The sequence below is a fragment of the Callorhinus ursinus genome, unplaced genomic scaffold, assembly GCF_003265705.2.
Source record: "Callorhinus ursinus isolate GAN/ISIS: 27379988/994484 unplaced genomic scaffold, GSC_fseal_2.0 scaffold2, whole genome shotgun sequence".
In the NCBI taxonomy this organism is placed as follows: Eukaryota; Metazoa; Chordata; class Mammalia; order Carnivora; family Otariidae; genus Callorhinus; species Callorhinus ursinus.
In genome coordinates this window covers 37151709-37176033 of record NW_027397064.1, presented here as the reverse complement: position 1 = coordinate 37176033, position 24325 = coordinate 37151709, and the positions used below count along the sequence as shown (strand labels likewise).

The following is a 24325-nucleotide window of genomic DNA, read 5'->3' as shown; positions in this document are numbered from 1 at the left end:
ATAAAATTTATAGTACTATCACATAAAAATGAAAATGGCAAATGTAATAACAGGATAAGACAGAATTATATTTGTTCATCACTATTAATATAATACATCATCATTGTAGGGGGAGATCTCATCTTCATACCAACTCCATGCCATGCTCTTGATATAAGTTTTTGGGTTTAAATATTGTAATAATCCTATATAATAAGTGATATTCCATTTTGCAGATACCAGAGAGTATAGTATCTTGGTCTATTTCCAAATATTGTACCCTTAATAGAGTACTACACTAACTCTCTAATCAAAATAGCTTCCTTCTAAAACAAAAAATTAAAATGAATGCAACAATGAGTATTTGACATTTAATTTTATTAGTGTAATCACTTTGCCTTTCAACACCACTTTTGACAATCTTTGAAGTTTTCTATCATTAATTTAGCAGTTGTTTTACCAGTAAATCTCTTAATATTACCCAGTGGTCTATGAAGACTGTAACAGGTATCAAAGGTATATCTGTCCTATGGAGAGTATCCAGAGATACTTCACGATCAACTAAGAAAATTAATAGTTATCATCAGCTACCCATTAAGGTCATGTTTATCGTTTTAGGAATAAGTATGTGTTTAGCTCTTTCCAATAGAAGTGCTTATTAGCATCTCAGCCAAAACTTAAAAAGACACAGCAAAATGTGTACTCTAAGCCTATATTTGCCCAAAATCTAGTTTCCCCAAAGACCTAAAGCTATTTTGAGTTAAGACTATTTTAAGAAACTAATAAAGGCTACTGACTGCCTACCCAGAAAAATGTACACATACCCTTAAATAGAAAGCTTTACATCCAATTCCAGAGGGTTTTCAGATTTCAAAGCCCATCTATAAACCTTCTAAACCTGAGTCCAAGGGATCTAAAATTAAGAACCTGTATCTTAAGGCTCAAATTACTTTGTAGATACTAACAAATGAGGTTTAAATAAAGGGTCTTTTAAAAAGAACTTTTGGGGGCGCCTGGGTGGCTCAGTTGTTAAGCGTCTGCCTTGGGCTCAGGTCATGATCCCAGGGTCCTGGGATCCAGCCCCGCATCGGGCTCCCTGCTCCGCGGGGGCCTGCTTCTCCCTCTCCCACTCCCTGCTTGTGTCCCCTCTCTCGCTGTGTCTCTCTCTGTCAAATAAATAAATAAAATCTTTTAAAAAAAAAAATAAAAAGAACTTTTGTTCCACAACTCTTCTTTCCCCAATTCGACTTCTAACACAAGCATATCAGGTGCTTGGCAAGGAAAACTTGGTATTTGGGGTGGGGATAGGGGACAAAATAAATTGCCTGATTGTATTTTACTTGCTATTCTCAAGGGTCAGGATAACAAAGATTCCTACTCTTTGTTTTCCAAATTTCTTCAATATTGGTGCCAGTGAAAAGCACTGGAAACCAAGCCGAAAAAGTATAGCTAATACCAAAAAAAAAAAGGTGACCAAGCTATAATTTGACTCTTCTACATTTATCAAAACTACATCAACTCACTAAATTTGCATGCACAAACCTGATTCTTAGAAAGACCTTTCCTTTAAGATCTGAAATGTCTAATTTAAACTATAAGATATTTTTTCACTGTACGCAAAAGCAATGCAGATCAATGCATTTCATTGAGCACACAAAAAGGTCATCAGTCTCTACTTTGTATTCAAACCACCCATGTTTATAGATTTCATACTGGATAAATTGAATCAGACTAAGATTAAATGACTCCTGAAAGGTCATATATGGAATTGGAGTGCTAAGAATTGAACTATGGAATGTGAATTCCTAGCTTTCTCTTCTAACCGCTAAAAAACAATTCCTTCCTTTAAGATAGTTTTTTTTTTAAGGAGTACAACTCACTTCTGCCAATTCTCACTTAGATTTAGAAGTGAAAACGTGTCTAAAACAGAAAGAAAATTTTGAGTTTTATGAAGAAATGCACCTTGTAAAACTTAGTAAACAGAAACTAGTTAGCCAAGAAAATTGTCCATCTGAAAAAAAAAGTTTATACTACCAATTGTGACAATTAAATCCTGCTGTAATTTTACAATTGGCAAACCAGAATTTTCTCAGGAACATTGAGCAAAATTAACTAGTAACACCTTTTTATCTAAATTCTTTCATATATTCTTACAAGGCTTTCTTAAACAAGTACAGCACTCATTAATCTAGTAATCTAGTACAAAGGTGACCAAATGATACTGGTAATTATTTATCTGTCAGTTTTTATGACTAGGTAAAAGGCCCATGAGGGCAGAGACCCTGTCTGTCCTAATTACTACAGTTATTATAAAATCTACACTTTGCTAACACATAACAGGAACTGAAATACCTGTTGAATGAATGCAAGAGTTATGCACCTACTACAATACCATATACTGTGCTATTTTGCATCTGTGCTTAAAGCATTTATATTTTTAAAGCTTTTTTAAGATTCCAATAACATTTTACATATATATTCATTTATATACGGTTAATTACCATAATTATCAGATGACTTAGGAAGAAAAAAGTATTTGTTTCCCATTCTAAAATGCTAATTGTGGTTTAGAAGTATGAAAAATAATCTTTTATACATTATGTTCCTGTATCAAATTTAACAGAAACATTTAAGAAAATTAAAAACCCTTAGCAATAATACTTAATTCATACCCTAAAAAGGCAAAACTGACTAGATTTCCCAGCAGTGAAAAGGCCTAGTAGTTAGCCTTCTGCATTCTAGAACAGACAATAAAATGTGAAGGGGGGGTAAGCCACAAAGGAAGCTACGTTTATTTCTGCATCTGCCTCACCCTTCTAACCGCAAGAAGTCCTAAAGAACCTTGCCTCGGTTGGGGGAGGGGTGGAAAAAAAACTTACCCAACATGTTAAAAAACAGGAACAATGCAAAGTGTTTTGAGAATAGTCTAAAATGAACTGTTAACTTTTACATATTTTCGTTTAGTCTGCTAAAGGAAAATAAATTCTTAAACACTAACATCTTAAAATGAATTTAAAAAAACAGGTGATTCAGAAAAATCAACTTGATTTACAAAGAACTTTGTAGTTCACCACATGCTAGAATTATGTTTACATACTTTAAAATGTAAAGCCTCAGGAGAAACAATATTATGATCCTAATTTTCATTTTGCATTAGTACTGCATATTAAAATTGGTAACAATATTGGAAGAACTTAAAGGAAGTTACTGGTCGTGAAAGATCATGATTTCAATTGATCAAGTTTTACTAATTAGAAATATCAGTATTTACCACAGGACTCATTAGCCCACATCAATTTAAAGAATAATGTTAGGTCTCTTTCCTAAAGATATTAGAAGATGGGATATTAGCAAACTGAACTTGTTTTAATCACGTTCTATCATGAGTTTTTGCTCTAAAATGTTAAAAAATATATCTGATTCCAGTTTATGCTTGTTATTTATGATAGTACCTCATTTATAAAACCATTTAGAATTATTAATAGTGTCCTCCTCAAAGGTTAAGTTCTCCAAAACTCCCAAAGGAAAAAAATATTTTACAGACTTTCAAGCCACATGATATCCCTATTTTGCAAAGTTAATTTAATAAATGTATGTACATTTACCCATCAAAATAGTAACTTAGAAATATGGAAAAGAATACCCTTTATTGTGTGTACTGTTCAAGGCTTTTCATGTTCAGTTACCTGTTCAAAGCAGTTTTCAAACATTTTTGCAAATAGAAGGAAACTTGGGGTCATCTTAATGAAAAGGAAACCACACAACTAAGTATATGGACACAACTTTAGATCCAGAGTAAAAACAGGTCAACTGACTTCCAGTTTAATCTGTTTTTTACTAACATACTATATATGGCATATTTGACATAGCTGTTTAAAAAAAAAAAAAAGGAAAGAAAACTCCTAAGAGAATCTTAAGCTACCTCAATAAAGCTTTACGATAGTCTAGATGTTAAGATATTGACAAAACTGTGTCAACTCTAGGCCTTCTTAGTTTAAGACTGACAATGAAAAATGCAGAGTAGTCCAGAAGAAGGTAACTAGATCAAAGATGGCTGTCTGGAAATTAGGTCATAAGATGAGCATTTAAGGAAACTGGCAGTGTTTAACCATATTCAAATCTCTGAAGGATTTATTATATTTATTATAATAATATTACATGCAGCTACAAAAGAAGAACTATGTCTATTGGGTAGATGTTAGCAGAACAGAAAAGAGAACCTTCTGTGCCTAAGAGGCACCCCCAAAATGGAACAGACACATTTTGAGGTAAATGAGTTCCCCATCACTGCAGCATTCAAACTGAAGCTAGATAAACAGCTTGTCAGGAAAATTATAGGAAAGGCTGTTGCATAAAGAATTATATTAGAAGACCGCTGACCACCGAAATCCTTCCAGTGCAAAGATTCTGTAACTATTCCATGTAAGATATAAGCAACTAAAAGAAACTGACTCCTGTCATGATGCAAAGAGAAATAATTACAGATTTAGAATTAAACAATTTCTTAGAAACTTTCTGGAGGGCTTGAAAAACTGTATCTTTCAATACACCATTAAAACACTAGATATTTTGCACATAAAATTAAATAAATAAATATGCCAGGAATTACGAAAAATGCTTTCATATTTAGTTCTTAGTCTAATGAAGTATATATTATCACCCTTATTTGCAAATGAAAGACTGCATTCAACATCTAACAAGTCTAGGACTTGTTGTTACCTTTCATGTAAAAGATCACCAAAAACAGAATTCTTTTCATGGTTCAGTCAACTTTTATTTTCACATTGAGATTTTCAAATATAAAAATCAATCATACTATCTTACCATACATCTATCAATACAAACATGGACTTAGTAAACCATTTCAAGATAAGCAAACATCTGCCTCCAGAACTAAAATCAAACTAAAGATAGAAACAGATCACCATCTTTCAACTCTCTGTTAAACGTCATTTAAGTTCAAAGATGCTGAACATATAATAAATAACTTAGCATTTTTTACAACTTCCATATATATTTAAACGGTAGTGCTAAATGGTCTTATAATTTCAGGTCACCCCTTGGCCTTAACACTCTGGTTAGGCCAAAACAGATCAGTAGTAGTGTAAGTACAGGGTTTTACTTACAGAACATGCATTCTTCATCATACAGAATTGTATTATCAAATATGAGTTAATTCTTTTTGTTTAATTTAGGAAAAAAGAGGAGGAGACTCTCTATTTTTTTAGCCCAGCACAATATCCCAGGAATTTAAAAAACTTTTAACAAAAATTGATAGCATTCTACTAAATACTTCACAAATATTAACTCATTTAATCCTCATAACAACCATAGAAGGTAGATACAATTATCTTCATCCCCACTTCTCAGATGAGGAAATTATAGTACTAAGAGGTACAGAAATTTAATTGAGGTCACAAAGTTTGGAAATGGCAGAGCCCTAAGCTTCCTGTTGCCATGCACAGCCTCAAGAAGAACCCTGACCTCCTATCGGGGCTCTGAATCTAGGTGGGATATATCATATAAGCTCACTAATTTTCTACAGATTTGATTTCCAAGTCAGTTAAGACTAGACCCTTATAATAATAGCAGAGATGATGATTTTCTTTCTAATCATTTTTTAAAATGATCAAGTGAATTTTATAGAACTATAGACCCAGAAATCCAAAATATGAATTTAAACAGCAAATACATTATAAAATTTCCTTACCTTCCCAGCTCTTTAGAGGTAAGTGTATAAAAATTATTAAAGTTTTCCATTTTCATTGGAGTTTGAGGAGTTGTAGTTATCAAGCCTGAAATACTTCGGCAATCAAATCTTCTCCTCGACATGTTAGATGACTCCGATATGCTTCTTTAATCACTTATTTTTACCTATTTAAAAAAAGAGAAGATACAGGATATAATTTAAATGCAATTAAGAAAAAAAGATGTTATCTCAGACAGACAGGATGTACATTACATTTTACAGTTCCAAATATAGCTGTAAGATACAACAAAAAAGAAAGGAAGGAAGGAAGGAAGGAAGGAAGGAAGGAAGGAAGGAAGGAAGGAAGAGAGAGAGAGAGAAAGAAAGAAAAAAGAAAAGAAAAGAAAAGAAAAGAAAAGAAAAGAAAAGAAAAAAAAAAAAAGAAGGAAGATTTAAACAGCAGTCTACCCAGAAGGAAGAAAAAAAAAAAAAGCACACACATAAATTCTATTACCTCTATGGTACTTGAACTAACTTAATGACTTTATTTCAGAATAAAACTACTATAAAAATCCTCAAGACCTCCCAAATTCTTAAAAAATAGTTATAATTTTAATACAAGCAATCATTCAATTTCATTTTTAAACTCTCGTTCTTTAAAGTTTTATCTTCACATAAGATTCTAACACAGCCAGGTAATGATTATTCATTTTAAATTTAATTTTACATGGCCAAATTTGGTAGTGAATTCACATTTTGTGAGTTATGTTAATGACTTAGAAGAAATTAGAAATTACAAGAAACAGAACTTGTTTAACAGACTACCTACATTTCAATATTAAATTCAAACTTTCATAGGTCTTAGAGTTTTTTTCTTTTGGTAGAACCAAGCTCTCTAATTTTGTTGGATAAGTTACTGACCATATAAAGCCTATTCTACAGTTCTATATCTTGAACTCACATTTATCTGCAACTTTGTGATATTTACATGTATTCAGTTTTAACAACAAAACTATCATTTCATATTAATTGAATTCATATAATAATTGTAGACTATATATTTTATAATAGTTAGGACTTCCTGCTAGTGTATCTAACAAAAGATCCAGTATTATTCTTCTAGCACCCTCTTTCAATAACCCCCTAGGGCTTTTGTTCTTTCTCTGCCACATTTTTCCTTCACTTACTTCCTACTTGACATGTACTATTCTTTATCTTCCTAAATTCAAATGCCAACTATATTCAATCTAATAAGCAACGTGATAAGAGTTTAGTGTTTTCAGTTTCTATATTTTCTTCGTTTTATTCTTAAGTCAACAATTTTTTTTCCTCTAAATCCATTGATCTTTGGAGAAACCAAGACCTAACTAGTTTTGGTGTACATTTCTAGTAGTCTAAGGGTTGCAGTGTAGCATTCTGAAAATAACATTTGGACTGAATCACATCTGAGTCTGAATCCCATTTATCCATCATACCAGCTAAGAGATCTTACTAAATTATTTAACTTCACTACTGTTATGGACCAATTGTGTCCCTCCCCTCAAAATTCACATGCTGAAGTCCTGGCCCCCAATACCTCAGTAGGTAACTGTATTTGGAGTTAGGGCCTTTAAAGCGGTGATTAAGTGAAAAATGAGGTCATTAGGGTGGGCCCAAATCCAACAGGACTGGTGTCCTTATAAAAAGTAATTAGGCCACAGAAACACACAGAAGGAAAACCATGTGAAGACACAGGGAGAAGAGGACATCTGCAAGCCATGAGAAAGGCCTTAGAAGAAACCAATCCTGTCAACACCATGATCTCAAATTGCTACTCTCCAGAATTATGGGAAAATAAATGTCTGTTGTTTAAGTCACCTGATCCACAGTACTTTGTTATGGCTGTGTGAGAAACAAATATAGCTACTTTAAAAAAAATTAAAGAAAGAAATATTTCAAATGTATAGGAAGGGATACAAATATCCTAACAAACACTTGCTTTTTCAATCTTATTGCTTTGTTATATTTTGTTTAAATTAAAATAAATAAAACATCATAGACACAGCTGAAGTTGGTCCCTTCATTCCATCCCCCGTTTATATTCCCACTAGCACTAGGTGGGAGAGCTTATCATTTCCTTGCCAACGTTTGTCCCATTTAACGTTTGTGCCTTTAATTTTGGCTATTCTAGTGTGATGAAGGGAAATGAAGTTTTGTGTTTTACTTTGCATTTCTCTAATTACTAGTGAGGAAAGTTTCAATTCTGCTTCTTCTAAAGTATGGATTATAATAGAATCTATTTTGCACAGCTCTATGGATTAAAATTAAAATATGATGTACTCATGTAGAATGACACTGGTACAGGGCTAATCATGAGAGTACATCATGATTGTTCAGTAAGTAAATATTGTTAATATTCTACCCAAAGATACTCTCTACACCGTCCCTGGCTGTTGTTGAGCAGTTGTACTGTTTCCATACTCTCACCCCAGGTTAGCTTAAACTCGACTTGTAAAATTCTGCCTTTTTTAACTGTGTACATTGTGTATTTTCTTAGATCTGATGGCATGCAGTTACAATGGTCATATATTCCTCTCAGAAAAATCAAAATGGTTACCAATTTCTATGCTCAATCTATTTATTTTCAGGTCATCTTTGGGTTTTGACAATTTTTTTCTAAATTTAAAAGTCTATGAATATGCCGCTTATGACTGCATATTTATTATACATACATATATACAGAAGGAAAGGATGTACCTGTATCATGGATACAAATTGGGCTACATTCCCAACACTGTCCATCAATCAGGCCTTGGGAAATATAAGTACGTGTCAAATTCAATCATAGAGACAGAGTATAGGCTCTTGATTCTGAGATGTTCACCTCATCTAGATTCTAGAATCTAAGATCTTTATCTCATGCTGTAATATATCAGCTACAAAGTGAACTATTCATAAGAACTCTAGCAGAACTAATTTTATGAGTATTTTCTGCTCTCAAGTTTCCAAAGAGTCAATATGGATCTTAGATGTAGTCAAAGATTTATGCTCAGTGAACTAGGATTTATAATAATGAAAAAAAAACAAACTTGTTGAATGAATGAACCCTAAAATCCAAAAAGTGCTTAAATATATCTAAGTAATAGGATACTATATACTCAAAAATCATGCTTTCAAAGAATATTTTTATCTCCTGTAATATTAAGTGAAAAAAGGAAGACACAAAACATATATATACTATGATAATTTTGTGGCAAAAATATAAAAACAAATAGAAGAAAAGACTGGAAAACTAGGGCAAAATGTTAACAGTGGTTATCTTTGGGTGGTGGGATTATGGCAGTATTTATACTTTCCTAGTATTTAAAGTATCTACACTAAGCAGGTACTACTTTAATAATAGGCAAATAATTAGCAAACGCTTTTGGGTAAAAAAGATGGCTGTGAATATATATCACTAGACTCTAAATGCAGAAACTTACTCACTTGCAACAGCAAAATATATCTCTTTACACATTAAGGGTTTACTTGACTGTAGGTTCAAGAACAATTATTGCTCAATTTTTTTAAGGCCTCAGAGTTTTCTCTGCATTTATATAGAGCAGATGGCATTTACTATCCAAATAATATGTCAGTTCTTATGCAGAGACCATATAAGCATTCAGGGCAAATACTAAACAAGAATTAATGCCTTGTTTAATACTGGATAGAGACAATTTAATAAATTCTGAATTAATGTTAGAGTTACAGTTCTATATAATGAATAACAATCTGTAACTTTAGGATATACACCTTGATTATGAGTATCACTTGTGAAAATGTAGACTTATCTGGGACCTCCTTCCCTCCCAAAATCTAAAATGTGATATCCAAATATACATATAAATATTTCATAATATCTATTATTCAGTTATGTTAGAAGGAAAAAGAGCTGACCTTTAAAGGATTGATAAGATAATAATAAAATAAATAGGGCCTTATTAAATCAAGCTACTTGAGAGTATTTCCTATTACTGGACATTGCCTTGTGTTTAATTTTTTACCCTAACAAATTTTCCTCCCCTCACATGTACTGTTGGTCATCATAATGCTGAATGGACCCACAGGCGTTTTTATGACTCTAAATGTAGCTGAAAGCAGCACTGGGCAATCAGCAGTTCTTTTAAATACATGTTAATACAAAAATTATTTTTTGAATTGTGATACATTTTACTCTAGCTCTGAATATGCTGGAATACAAGCTATGTCTCAGAAAAAAGAGTGAGCACATTTCTGAAAACAGAGCCTTACACTTACCTACTTATTGCTAAAATACCTATATTACAGACTGCTTAAGGCATCCATATAGCTAGCATCCTCTAAGTGTATTTTTCCTTCTATTTCCTGCACCTGAACCAGTTGCCACAGCCTAAATATCTTTCCATTTCTTCTCCTTTGGCCAATTTTACTTATAGCGGAGCATGAATGTTACCCTTTGTCTAAACCCTCCACAAACATCTGGTTGCCTGTCATATAAGATTTAATCCTTGGGTACATGAAGGTTATCAGTCAACCCTCTGTGTCTCTGTGTATCTTCCTAAATTTCCCAACAATTTCTCTTTAACTCCAACAATTCTAGACCTTTTCTTTGTTTTCTACCACAATTCACAATTCACATAACTGATTCTAAATTACCAATATGTCTCAATCTATATGAAATTCATTTTATAACACTTTATTAGGCTATACTAGTAAAAAAAAAATCTTAAGGGACTTAGTAGGTAAATGTGTGTGTGTGTGTGTGTGTGTGTGTATAGAGGTACACAATTATAGACACAATCAGGCACTAGAAACAGTAAGAGGGTAATAGAAGGCAAGATAAAATTAAGCTTCCAAGTATACAGTACCTCAAACTTATTCTCAAAGATTTTTCTTTTAATTCCCATCACAATAATTACAGTAAAAATGCAGATATGTATCAGTGAAGGAAGTAACAGAGGAAATGTTAGGCTCGATGTGGACCTTAACTTACTTGAAGGGAGACAGCAATGTGATGTGATCAAAAGTAAGACAAACAACAGTCCCTTTAAAACCTTTAAATAGCTCTATTTAAAAAATATTCATCACAATATTCATTTCGAAGTTATCAATAAAAATGTTTTACAGAAATAAAATATATCATACACAATATATGATAACACCTAGAGAATTAAATTGTCTGCCTTGATCCCTTAATGAGCCACCCAGTACCTATAAGCTAAAGTCCTACTGCATGACACACAAAAGCCTTTGAGGCCAGGTACACACCAGTTTCATTTCCTGCCACACTTTTTTTTTTTTTCCTCTCCATCTCTGTTCTACTTCTCTGCCTGAAATGTTCTCTCTACTCTTCCTTAAAAGGCTAAATCTTCTCATACACTCTTCTTATCTCAACACAGAAGGTCACCTCACCCAGGAAGCTTTGCCTAAAACCCACAGGTTGGTTTAAATGCCTCTCCTTTACCTTTCAAACAGGAGGAACAGGAGGACCCTTGACATACCTCTTTACTTCAACATGTAACATGTTAGAACACAATTCTCTTTAGTGTCTAAAGGGCAACATTTGCTTTTGTGTCTAAACTCCTAGCATGGTGTCTGGCACTCAGTAGGAATGTCAGCATTTTATAGCTACCAAGTTTTTCCTAGGAAACAGAGGAACTGGAGATTTATTTATCTAGCCTCCATCAAAATAAAGAAAGAACTTTCTGCTAGTGTGGCAGAAGAATCCATTTTTAGTCATTGATTAGAAATAAATGTATTGGTGTAGGGTTAAGGATGAAGATGATTTTCAATTTCAAGGAAGAGACTATATTCCTTATATAGGAATACTATATTAGAATACTAACTGTATTCTAATAACAGGTTTTGTTTGTTTGCTTGCTTCTAAAGATTGAATAAGAAGTATAAGTCAAGAACTTAATCCTTTGAAAATCACAAAAGGAAGCCAGCTAACTAAACTCTAGTCCAATCAGTCTAGTATATACAACCCAAGGGCTGAAGTTCCAGGTAACAACCCCAAGCCTGATTCTATGCCTTCCTTCAGAAGGAAAATTAAACCCTGTAATTTTGAAAAAGGATAGGAAGATGTTGAAAAACAGAAATATAGTGGACCAACAAACACACAGTGCTTGTCGCTCATCAGATGGAAAATTAAGTTTCTATTGTAAAATAAAGTACTGTTTACTGACCACACTGCTGAAGTACTGTTTGTTCAGTAACCATTACAGTGTAAAATGGGATATGATCCTATAAGGATTTAAAGATGAAACTACCACCTCACTGTTAATATCAAAATTTTTAAATCCTTAAAGTATAACTATGCCCTCTTTGGGTGAGGCAGTTGCAAAGAGTCAGGGATGCACCAAAATATACATATAATATTAAAAGAAACTGATTAATTTAGATGTTTAAAGTGGCACTGAAATTCAAAGTTAAATGTTATTGGAAAAAAAGGATAAATAAATCAAAGAAATTTTTAAAAATTTAACTAAATATGTCTTGAAAATTGCAACATCACAACATATTTATATAAAAATATTTGAAACTTAATTTATAAGTACATTTGTTAATTGAAATAATCAAAGAAATATCCTTTGAAAATAATCCATCATAGACTATAAATTACTTAAAAATAAAATAATAGAATTTTGTCATCAATATGGTGGAAAACTAAAGCAACTAAAATATTTAAGGTCTTCCCAAGGGGAAAGGAAGTACATAAATGACTGTTAATATTTCTGACATAATCAATACCCACAGAATGCAAAAGAATTCTTAAAAAAAAAAAAAGATTCAATCAAAATCTTTTAAAAGCGGTAAATCTAGGAGCACTGTTCTTAGCCGCCAATTTTATATACAGGAAATATGTACTACAATATAATGTACATGCAATTTTGAGACAATTTTAGGATTTAGTGACAGTGTTAGCAATTGATTTCCTTGATTTATGGGTTTTAAATTAGGTCTTCTTGAGTACAAGAAATTTTTGATAAGGATAGTCTCTCATAATAATCAAAGAGCTTCAAAACAAAGCTTTTAAAATATGTTTAGATATTTACTTAACACCAGCAAAGCACTGCCAATGCAAGCTTAAAAATAAAATTGTTTGATTAGAAACATGCCATAAAATGCCTGTATCTTCTTCAGATTTGTTATTAATGTGCTGACACAGTGATCAATTAGTCAAGGTTTGACTTTCCTAAAAACTGATTCTATTTTAACCAAATTGTAATTTACTATTCAGAGTCCAAGAGCAACTACAACCATTCTGCCCACACACAGAAAAGAAATATTTTAAAATTACTACTCAAGTTTTACTTTTAAAACTTAAATATATTGCCATGTAAATATATTTCACTTCATTTTAGATCCATAATTTAGAAAATGATCTAAAATGAACGTTATGTATCCCAAAAATAAAGCAGCTATTAATAACTCCACTTATTAAAATATTAGAAAATTAAAAAAAATGAAACATCTCACAGAAGGATGAATGGGGAAGAAGACAGGTCTTAAATTAGGGCACTGTTTCTATGGACCAACTTTTTAAAAAATATAAAGTTCTATGGATATGTGGTTTAATATAAAACAAACACTAGAAGTAGTTAAATACTACTTCTGTCCAGTTCACACTGGACAGTGTTATCAATGAGAAAGTAGGTTTATTATCTTTTCCTTTAATAAAATCATGCTCGTGGGCTTAAATTGCCAGGTTACATACATTTGCCACCACTTGCTCAATCATCTCTGTAGACCATGCTGTCTCAGCGCACACGTTCTCAAAGATGAGGACTTAAAGGGGCCGCGCCATATCAAACATCACTGCAAGGTTCACAGCATTTCACTGGTACCGGAGGTAAACATTACGTTGGCAAAACAGTGACTGTGATACACAGACCTAATATTATTGAAATTTGACCAGCATGTGGTTGGATTTTTTAAATGTATTTTTCCTTCTTAATTTTAATTTGCAAGTTTATGTCCGAGTGTCTCTTCTCCCATCACAGACGGAGGAAGAACTCCTACCAGCTACCAGCTGCCATCAAGTCTCCTCCAACTTTGTCTCTACTTATCCCTCTAAGGGAATTGAAATGAAGCGCTTTTCCCTACAATAAAACAGAGAGCTGGGTAAATTTCAATACTGTAGTCATCACGTAGCTGTACAGTTTCAGGATGGCTCGTGTACACTTAAGTGATTTACATGGCGTCAAAATAAAATCAGATCACTGAAAATTACCGAAACAACGGAAATTCGTCTTCCCTATTCAATGGCTTTACAACACTGTTCACAAGCTGTAACTGAAAATGCCCCACAAGATGAGCACAAACTTTCTCGAGACCAAAAGCAGCTGTGCGCAGGACGCGTCCACCAGCCCAGATGTGAACACGTCCTGTGCCCACACCACAGCTGTGAACGCGGGGGCTGGGGACAGGAAGGACCACATCGACGCGACGTGGAAAGGGGCGCGAGGGAGCCAGTCGCGAAGGGAGCCCCTGCGGGATGCGACCCGGGGAGAGCCCCGGCCGGCCAGGCGACGGCGCGCGCGCACACACACACACGCACAGACACGCGCCGCGACTGAGGAGGGGGTTGGGAGGATCACCGGACGCCCCAGCACCGAACCCGAGGGAGCTCCAGCCGGAGAGCGGAGAGGGGCCCGGGGCAGTCGGGCCACCTCAGGTGCGGCAGTCCGAGTCCACCTCCACCAGGCCGGGGGTCCAGGTTCTGAGGAGACCCCGAACCCGCCCACACTGCCTGCATCCCTCCTCCGGACCCCTCCGACGTTAAGGCGGCGAGTCTCCATACCCAGGGTAAATGGGGCGGGTTCAGGGATTCAGAGTCGCAGCCCCGAGCCCACCCACCAGTCGTGACAGGACCGCGGTCGCACAAAGCGAAAGACACTGACCGCTCGGGCCGCAGCAGGTTCTCTCGGGGCTGCCCCCTCCAAGGGGGCTCCCGTCCCACCCCACGCCGGTGGCCACCACACGACTTGTTCTCCAGCTCTAGCCCGGTGAGGCGCCAGGTAGCTCCGAGCGTGGCAGGACCCACTTTTACTCTTCTGGACAACGGCCAACAGTTGTGAGCTGTTCCCCTGTGAGGTGGCTCCCGGCGATGGCAGCGGAGACGGTGACCGGAGCTTACAGTTGAGGTTTGAAAACTGCAGCCGCGTTGCGGGGCAGTGCTGTAAGCTAGAACCCACCCCCTCGGCCGGGAGAGCCAATCCGAGCGCGCACGGAGGGCGTGGCTGTCACGTGACGGGCGGGGCGGGGCGCCGGCCGCGGCGCGTGCTGAGGGGCGGGGCTGGGGGGGGCCAGAGCAGTGAGAGGGTGTGGCCGGTGTGGCCGGAGGCTGGGCGGAGCCGCGGAGCAGGTGGGGGCGCAGGGGTAATTAAGGCGAGGGATGGGGAGACGGGCGCTGGCTGACAGGGCTGAGCGCCGGACTGTAACTTCGACTGGGTGCCCCATTACCTGCCTTCAGAGTGAATATGTGCAAACTGGAAAGAGGAAGAAATAAAGTTAGTCCCAGCTGTTCACTCATTCCCAAACTTCTGTTTGGGACTTCCTTTCTAACTCTTCCTAGTCATCTTCCTTATGACTTGAAACCACCCTGCAAGTGGAGACCCAGTTTGCTTCAACTTGGCAAGCATCAACATCACTTGGGGATTTATGGAGCCTGAGCCCCACTACTGAAGTTCGCTTGAGGAGGCTGAGTCCTTAGGCCTGGCTGAAGGCAGTTTAAGGAAAGTCTGAATAGGATGAATTGCTGATTTTGCATATAGGGTGCTAAGAGAAGAGATGAAAGAGCACAGCAGCTATTCAGGATCTGTCATCCCTTGAACAGAATGAAAAGGTTGAAAGTTCTGTGCAAGACACAGTTGAATTTTTAAAAATATTTATAATCTACGATTCGTTGCAGAGTATATTTACAGTAATTGTAGAAGATTACTAGGAAAATATATTGGGAGAGAAATAGTTCTCTTTCAAAAGGCTGTAACATTCAGCCAACATTTATGTACTTATTTAAGATTGATTTATTCTAGAGAGAGAAAGCATGTGAGCATGAGAAGGGGCAGAGGGAGAGGGAAAGAGAATTCTCAAGCAGATTCCCTGCTGAGTGTTGAGCCCAACATGGGACTTATCCAAGGACCCTGAGACCATGACCTAAGTTAGAATCAAGAGTCAGCCTCTTAACCAACTGAGCTGCCCAGGAGCCCCCAGTCAACATTTAAAGAGGAGGTTTTCTTGTTCTATCCCTGTAAGCCAAGCAAATTCCCATGAATCCATCTGTTGACTCTTCCATAATATATTTTTCTTAAAATAAATGCATAAAATGCCTTTTAATCATTTAATGAAGTCTGCTTGTTGTTACTTAACTGACTCATCCCAGTTTAATGTGTCACTTGGAGAATACTGCTTATATCTATCTAGTTTCTTGCTGCTAACAATTGAACTGACTAGAGAAGTCTCTGGTTAGCATGGAAGCAAACAAAAAGCCTCATGTTAAAATGGACTTTTCAGCTATCGTCATCTAAGAGTTCACAAACAAATAAGACTGTTGCCATCTTTTTTTTTTTTTTATGTACACTGGGGTGTCATCCCAAAGGTCTCAGTACCAGCACTGGAACCAGTAATCTCTGGGAATCGCAGATATCATCACAGAGATTTTTGGTGTGTGTGTGTGTGTATGTGTGCGTGTGTGTGTGTGTGTTTGTGTGTGTCTGTGTGTAATGCTAGACCTCCTCAATTACAGCATTTGATCAATTGCCAGCTCTTAATCTCCACACACTCAATTTCCCTTCTCCTCTGTCACTTACCCAGTCCCATATCACTTCACACCTAGAGGCAGACCTTTCTCCATCACTGCTTTAAACCAACCCTCCTTACTCACAAGCTCTGGGCTCTAACCATCAGCTTCTAGAGGATCTTTTCATATCTTGCATTTCCTGCCCCTGCCTTGGCTCCAGATTTTCACCATCCTCCTCATCAGCACCTGTTCACCAATTTCCAACTATAAGAAGGCTACCCTCACCAGAAATCAGAAATCTTTGCTGATTTCTCCTTTCCACTCTCAGCCTGATCACCTCTTTGCCTTACGTTGCTCGGTGCAGGGCTCACATTATACTTGTTCCATTTGTTTGTCTTATGCCCCTAAATAGATTCTTAACCCTTGTGACTGATGTCAGATTTGCCAGCCAGGATTTAGCACATTATCCCAAGGACATTCAACTACACTTGCTTGGCCTCAGGCACTGTGGTTCAAGTAACAAGGAGTACCTGGTGCTGAGAAGCAGACTGGCAATAAAATTCAGGAGTCAGTTATGTCCCTCCATCCAATCGCATTTACCTAAAGTCATTCATAGCCTTGTCAAAGGTGCATGTCTTGTTCTCATTCCCTTGAGTAGGAAATCTTCATGTGACCTAATGGTCATTTCGTGGGCATTGTGTCTGACCATGCAGTTCATTAAGTTGATCCTCAAATGCCACATACTGACCAAGGATGGTGGTTGCTATGGGCTGTGTACCTACCAAATTCATATGCTGAAATCCTAACCCCCAGTACCTCAGAATGTGACTGTATTTGGAGATCAGGCCTTTAAAGAGATAATTAAGGTAAAATGAGATTATATAGGTAAGTGGTAATCCAAGATGAAGAGATTACACCATCAAACAAAATGAAAAGGCAACCTACTGAAATGGGAGGAAATATTTGCAAATCATGTGTCTGGCAAGCTGTTAACATTCAAAATATATAAAGAGCTCACACAACCTCATAGCAAAAAACAAACAATCTGATTTTAAATTGGGCAGTAGATCTGAACAGACATTTTCCCAAAGAAGTCATACAGGTGGCCAACAGGTAAATAAAAAGATGCTCAACATCACTAATCTTCAGGGAAATGTAAATTGAAACCACAATGAGATGTCATCTCATACCTGTTAGAATGGTAACTATCAAAAAGACAAAAAAATAGCAAGTGTTGGTGAGGATGTGGGGAAAGGGGAACCTGTGTAACTTGGTGCAGCCACTTTGGAAAAGTATAGAGGTTCCTCAAAAAATTAAAATATAACTACTATATGATCCAGCAATTCCTCTTCTAAGTATTTATCCAAAGAAAACAAAAACATCAACTCAGAAAGATATCTTCACTCCCATGTTCACTGCAGCATTATTTGTAGTAGCCAAGATATGGAAACAACCTAAGTGCCCATCAGTGGAGGAATGGATAAAGAAATTGTGATACATCTACAAGGTAATACTATTCAGGCATAAAAAGGAATGAAATCTTGTCATTTGCAACAATGTAGATGGACCTCAAGATGAAATAAATGCAAAGTGAAATAAGAGAGAAAAGTACCATATGATCTCACTTATATGTGGAATTAAAAGCAAAACAAAACGAAAAATCAAGCTCATAGATAAACAACAGAGTGGTGGTTTCCAGAGATGAAGGGTGACAGAGGTGGGAGAAATGGGTGAAGGGGGTCAAAAGGTAGAATCTTCCAGTTATAAAATAATTAAGTCATGGAGATATAATGTACAGTATGATGACTATAGTTAATAATACTGTCTTGCATATTTGAAAGGTGCTAAGAAAATAGATCTTAAAAGTCCTCATCACTAGGAAAAATATGTTTTTGTAACCATGTAAGGGGATGGAGGTTAACTAGACTTATTGTGATTATTTTGCAATGTATAAAATATGAAATCATTATGTTGTATACCTGAAACTAATATATTACCTGTCAATTATGTCTCGATTTAAAAAATAATTTTAAAAAAAGAGATTACAACACAGACTGAGGGATGACCATGTGAGGACACAGAGAAGGCAGTCATCTGCAAGACAAGGAGAGAGACCTCAGAAGAAACTAAGCCTGCTGACACCTTGATCCTTGGACTTCTAGCCTGCAGAACTGTGAGAAAATAAACTTCTGTTGTTTAGGCCATCCATTCTGAGGTATTTGTTACGGCACCTCTAGCAGGCCATTACAGTGGTCCTTCCCAGTCATTGCAAATGAATCACCATCTGTGACCAGGGGTGGTGGTCCTTTCTTTTCGTGCCACGATATTCACCACAATGTGCCCAGGGAAGGTCACCCTCCCCAATCACACGAGGTCTGTCACCACAAGCTGAACACATACTGACCAGGGATATTTGGACATATCCTCCCTGATAGCACATTTATTCCCTACAGATGCAGAGGAGGGTGGAATTTTATAGAAGAAGGCCTGAATTCAAAACTCCTGCCATTGATATATGCTCCTTCTGAAGAAAGCCTTGCCAGTTATTTTTGTGTCAAGATCCTACAGTTTAATCCATGTGGCAAGAACTAAACAGACACTACTACCTGTCTCCAACTGAATCAACCAGAAAATTGTGGCCAGGCTAAAGGCAGCCAGACACAAGTGGGGGGCAACAGCCTCTGAAGGGGCTTGGCTCAAACCTCCATCCAACAGGGTTACTCATGCTGCATGGACACCGGCTAGTTCACAAAGAGGGAGGAGTGCCGGGTGTACTCAGATGGATGAGTCACAGTGCTTTATCCATGGTGCCTACAGCGCATCCCAGTTTGGGAAGCCCTGGGGACCACAGAGTCCTCACATCCCCTGGCTCTCTTAAAACAAACCCTGTTAACAAAGGTAATTGGGGCAAGTCTTTCCTGATGAGAATAATGACTCAGACTGGTACAGGGTGATATTATTCTTTTCCTCAAAGGGTGATACTAGTCTTTTCTCCAAAGCACCTGTGACTGATGATCTAGGTTGCTAATCAAACCACCCACCACACCACAGTTGTTAGAGTATAAACTTCCGAAATCATCAAAAAGAAGTGTTGTGCAAGCCGCATATGTCATTTTAAATGTTCTAGTAGTTATATTTAAAAAGTAAGAAAAACAGGTGAAATTAATTTTAATAATATATTTCACTTAACCCAGTATATCCAAAATATTGTCATGTCAACATGTAATCAATATAAAATTATTTTTTAAAAAAGATTTTATTTATTTATTTGACAGAGAGAGAGAGAGAGAGAGAGAGAGAGCACAAGCAGTGGAGTGGGAGAGGGAGAAGCAGGCTCTCTGCTGAGCAGGGAGCCCGATCCAGGGCTCAATCCCAGGACCCTGAGATCATGACCTGAGCTGAAGGCAGACACTTAACGAACTGAGCCACCCAGGCACCCCCAATATGAAATTATTAATGAGATATTTTACAACCTTTTTTTTTCACATTGTCTTAAATCTGGTTTATTTTACACCATGCATTCCAATTTGGATACTACATTTTCATTGGAAACACTGTATTTAGTTTTCAATTAGCAATAATTGCGCCTTGGATAAACCTCATTGGCTACGATATTGCCACTGCACCAAGCTGGAAACACTGTATTTAGACTGCACAAAATTCACTGTTGAAAAAAGAAAAATCACATCCGTATGTTGTTTCAAACATAAAAGTTTTCAGTACCTGAATGCAGGATCGGTTTCTTAATTCAGATTTAATCAAAATGAAATAAAACTGTGATGCAGTCACAGCAACCACGTGTCAAGTGTTCCGTAGCCACATGTGGTTGGTGGCTACTGCACTGGACAGTGCAGGTTCAGGGCTAGACTTATGCCTTCCAATTGCTTCTAAACCTCAGATTGTTTAATGTGGTACTAGGCACACTGGAGGTGCTCAGTAACTCATAGCATCAGGGTAGTTGGAAATTTCAAAAATCTGTAAGTCTCAGTAGCCCAATCCCCTTGTTTTAGAAGGGAGATAACCCAGAATGAGAGAAGTTAAGGGGCTAGCAGAAGAGCACACCACTGAACTAGTTGGTGCGTATCTGGACAAGAATTTAGGTCTCCCGATCCTTAGTCCTGAGGTCTTTCTATGTCATTACCTCAGCCACACTTCAGGGCGGGGGGAACCCAGATTTTTTAATTTATTTGAATAATCACTTGAGTAGACATGGGCAAAGAAAAACATACTTATATCCTAGTTGTACTTGCTAACCTGATAAAGACAGTGTGTTTAGAATATCTAAGGGTTCCTTCCACTTGGTCTGGGGTCTAGGTGGTTTAATCTGTCAGTCCCTCTCACCTTGGCCTGTCACCATTTGGCACTGCCTCACTAGTGCACATCCATCTCGCCGCCCACCCCCCCACCCCCGACCGCCCCAGCATCCGGCCACATTTTCTGGTCTGCAGCTGTCCTCTACCAGCTATCTACCACAATTTGCTTGATGTTGTGCTTCAGAGAATCCTTCATATTTGCAAATCAAAGCATTCAGTAGAAACTGCAGCAAAGTTGGAGAAGAGCTGCTACCCTCCAGCCATGAATGGAACCCTGAGGTCCTGGCTCCTGGTAGCTGCGAGAGAGAGGATGTATGCATGGTTAGGTGTGTGGCATCAGGCAGACCTGCTTTCGTGTCTCAGTTCTGCCCAGTTCCAGTTGTGTGACTTTGGGCAACCCTCAGTTTCCTCATCTGTAAAACAAGGATAATAATAATAGCTACTTCTGTGAGATTTAGATACGATAGTGCACACGGAGCCCATTGCTGGAAGGGTATGCCCTCAGTTCATGAGAGGTTTTTCATTTCCAGGGGTCTGCTCGCTCTCCAAAGAGGAGGGCTACATATATCTGGCTCACTACTGCACTTTGTGACTAGCAAAATGCTTAGACATAGTAGGTCCTAATTGAATGTCTGTCTAATGACTTTATAAGATACTTATGGTTTCCCTCACCTCTTAGGATTGATGCTAAGAGAAATGATTGGGGAGAAAATATGGTAAAATCACTGATAAGGAAAGAGGAGAGGGAGGTGGCTGCTTCTGCCTTCAGCATCTACCTGGTGAAGACACCCAGGTTCAAAATGAAGCTGTAGGGTCAACAAATGTTGATGTCTAGGGCTGTGCACGATAAGGAAATTAGAGTCACTAGTGCCTAAAAGGAAGTAGATATTGAGTAGAACAAAGAAATAAATGTAGGGTGTAAGATTGTCACTTATTTGATTTGAGTAGATAAATGCCTATTGGTTCTCCCCCTACAATCTCCTTTCTTTTTATTCTCCTAGGAAACCTCCTCTACCAATGGCATATTCCATCAATCGTGACCTGATGTCCCATTCCCCAGAGCACATAGCAGGTAAGAAATAGTAAAGTTTCCAGGAACCCTTCACTGAGTCAGTTTTCTTACAACAGGGAGCAATAGGTATACATAAGGCAGAGCCAACTTTTAACCTCTCCCAACTCCCTTCTTGGGAATGGTCCTTGCCTCAACTGGCTTAAGGTGACAGCCTGAGCATTGAGAGGCCAATCTACTCCACTAGCTGAGTACTTTCGTGGCACAAAAGTGTTGGTAATTTGGGAAATGGTAACATTAATGATTATCACAACATCCCTAACACTGAGGATATTCAAAGCTTCCTTGAGTTTTTGCTATAGTTAGCCTTACCTCTAGACATATATATTGCATCTCATAGCTTCATTTTCACAAAAAGAGATGTAAGTTTTAGAAATACTTTAAAGGGCACGTATTACTAGCTGTGAGACCTTAAGCAGGTTATAATATCTCCATGCCTCTGTTTCTTTTCATCTGTAAAATGGAAATGATAATATACCCCACAGGCTAAGACTAACATTAGGTTATAAATAATGAGTCTGGCATTGTTCTAAATGTGCTATTTGTGTTTACTCATTTAATCCTCACACTCCTATAAGCAAAGTACCAAGTTCTCCTCTCTCAAAGAAAGAAAACTAAGGGACAGGGAAGTTATATAATCTAAGTCACTAGTGGAGCCAGGATTCAAGCTCACCCTCTACTATCTGGCCTTTTACTGTGGGTACTTAATAACTGTGGTTATCAACAATAGATACAGATAGAGTAGAGGGTTCTTGGGTGTTTAGTTCACCTTAGCTCCTGGAGTCCCTGCTCTTTTCATCTTTTTGTTTCTTCTCACAACTACCATTCCACGATTTTTTCATTTTTAAAATAACTTTACAAATATATAACAAATGCAAGAGGAGGTAGCTAGAATGATCCATGTGCCAATGGATTAAAGTTAGAGACATTGGTATGAACAATGCTGAACTTCATATAGATGCAAATGTTTACCTATAGAAATATTTATAGATATTATAGATATATGTCAGAGCATGTAGAAGAAATGACAGTAACAATAAACACGCCTATCACTCAGACCTTGCTTTCCAATACCATTCTCCAATAAAAGGAACCAAGGCTCCTTAGAGAAACTGATGTTTCTAGGAATGGGGAAGGAAACGTACAGATGGGCCTGGAACGTTGTGTAATGCCAGAAAGAAGGAAATTCCAACAAACAAACAAAACTACCATACACTTATGGGGGTGTGTCAAAGGGACCCAGGAGCCAACTGAAAGAGCTCCCAATGACCAAAGCTGGGACAATTTGAGAAACTGTGTTAAATAAAATAGTATTGGATTATACATCAAAGAGTAACATAGATGTGCATGAGTACATACTAATATAAAAAAAGATTGAATAAATAAATAAATCTTTCCTACAGAAGAATTATGAATAATTTATATAGCTACTCTTCAAGTTGGTGGAGTGAACTCCCCCCTCCTTAAGTGTGGGCTATGCATAGTGACAGTCTTCCAAAAAGGACAGTGTGGAAAGGTGGGGAAAAAATTAACTTTATAGTGAAAAACTTCCAACAGCCATGTGACAATCACCTATGCAAGCCAGGTGATCAAAGTTAAATAATCACAAGTCACATTAATAACACCTACCCTTAATATGATATAAAAAGAATGACAGGGGCTCCTGGGTGGCTCAGTCAGTTAAGCGGCTACCTTCTGCTCAGGTCATGATTCTGGGGTCCTAGGATCGAGCCCTGTGTTGGGCTCCCTACTCTGCGGGGAGCCTGCTTCTCCTTCTGCCTGCCGCTTCCCCTGCTTGTGCTCTCTCTCTCTCTGTGTCAAATAAATAAATAAAATCTTAAAAAAAAAGAGAGAGAGAATGATAATTTGCCTCTGTCATCTTCCTCTTCAAAACCCATAAGTCCCATTTACCCATGAGAAAAACATCAGACAAATCCCAATTGAGGGACATCCTACAAAAATATCTGACCTGGTCTCCTTAAAACTGTCAAAGTCATCAAAAACAAGGGAAGTCTGAGAAACAGTCACAATCAAGTGGTATCTAAGGCAACGTGATGACTAATTGAGGTATCCTGGATGGGAGCTTGGAACAGAAAAATGACATTGAACAATAACTGAATAAAGTATGAACTTTAGTTAACAATATGAATTAATATCAGCTAATTGATATCAGTTCATTAATTATGACAAAGGTACCATACTAATGTAAGATACTGCTAGGGGAAACTGGTTGTGGGGTAGTCTCTGAACTATCTTTGCAATAATTCTGTAAATCTAAACTGTTCTAAAATAAAATAGTTGTTTAAAAGAATGAATGACTCTGTCATTGCTTAAAATATCCATATTTAGAGTTATAGAATCAGAAATTAAAGCCAGAAATAATCTTTGAGATCAAAGGAAATAACCAAAATACAGCTCAGGCAGGAGCAGTTACCCTAGGTTCTATTAACCACCTGTACATACTTGAGCCTCGATCTAGAGCAAGTGAAGCTGGTGCCAGGAGCAACTCGGTGACAGAAGGAGAAGTGGCAGGG

General features: G+C 37.3%; 1 protein-coding gene, 1 long non-coding RNA gene and 1 pseudogene across 2 annotated transcripts in view; 1 reads left to right on the top strand and 2 right to left on the bottom strand.

Annotated features, from left to right (window-relative positions):
- STK17B (serine/threonine kinase 17b) overlaps positions 1 to 14832 on the bottom strand; it is a 31709-nt gene extending 16877 nt beyond the window's left edge. The window contains exons 1-2 of the mRNA XM_025894343.2: positions 14572 to 14832; positions 5690 to 5853 (exon numbers count right to left, since the gene is read on the bottom strand). Of these exons, the coding sequence (XP_025750128.1) occupies positions 5690 to 5811 (122 nt within the window). The 5' untranslated portion in view covers positions 5812 to 5853; positions 14572 to 14832. The remainder of the gene's footprint in view (positions 1 to 5689; positions 5854 to 14571) is intronic.
- LOC112840827 (uncharacterized) overlaps positions 14339 to 24325 on the top strand; it is a 48159-nt gene continuing 38172 nt past the window's right edge. Inside the window, exons 1-2 of the long non-coding RNA XR_012374818.1 lie at positions 14339 to 14476; positions 21724 to 21794. This is a non-coding gene — a long non-coding RNA (uncharacterized lncRNA). The remainder of the gene's footprint in view (positions 14477 to 21723; positions 21795 to 24325) is intronic.
- LOC112808150 (U4 spliceosomal RNA) lies at positions 19912 to 20041 on the bottom strand (annotated as a pseudogene).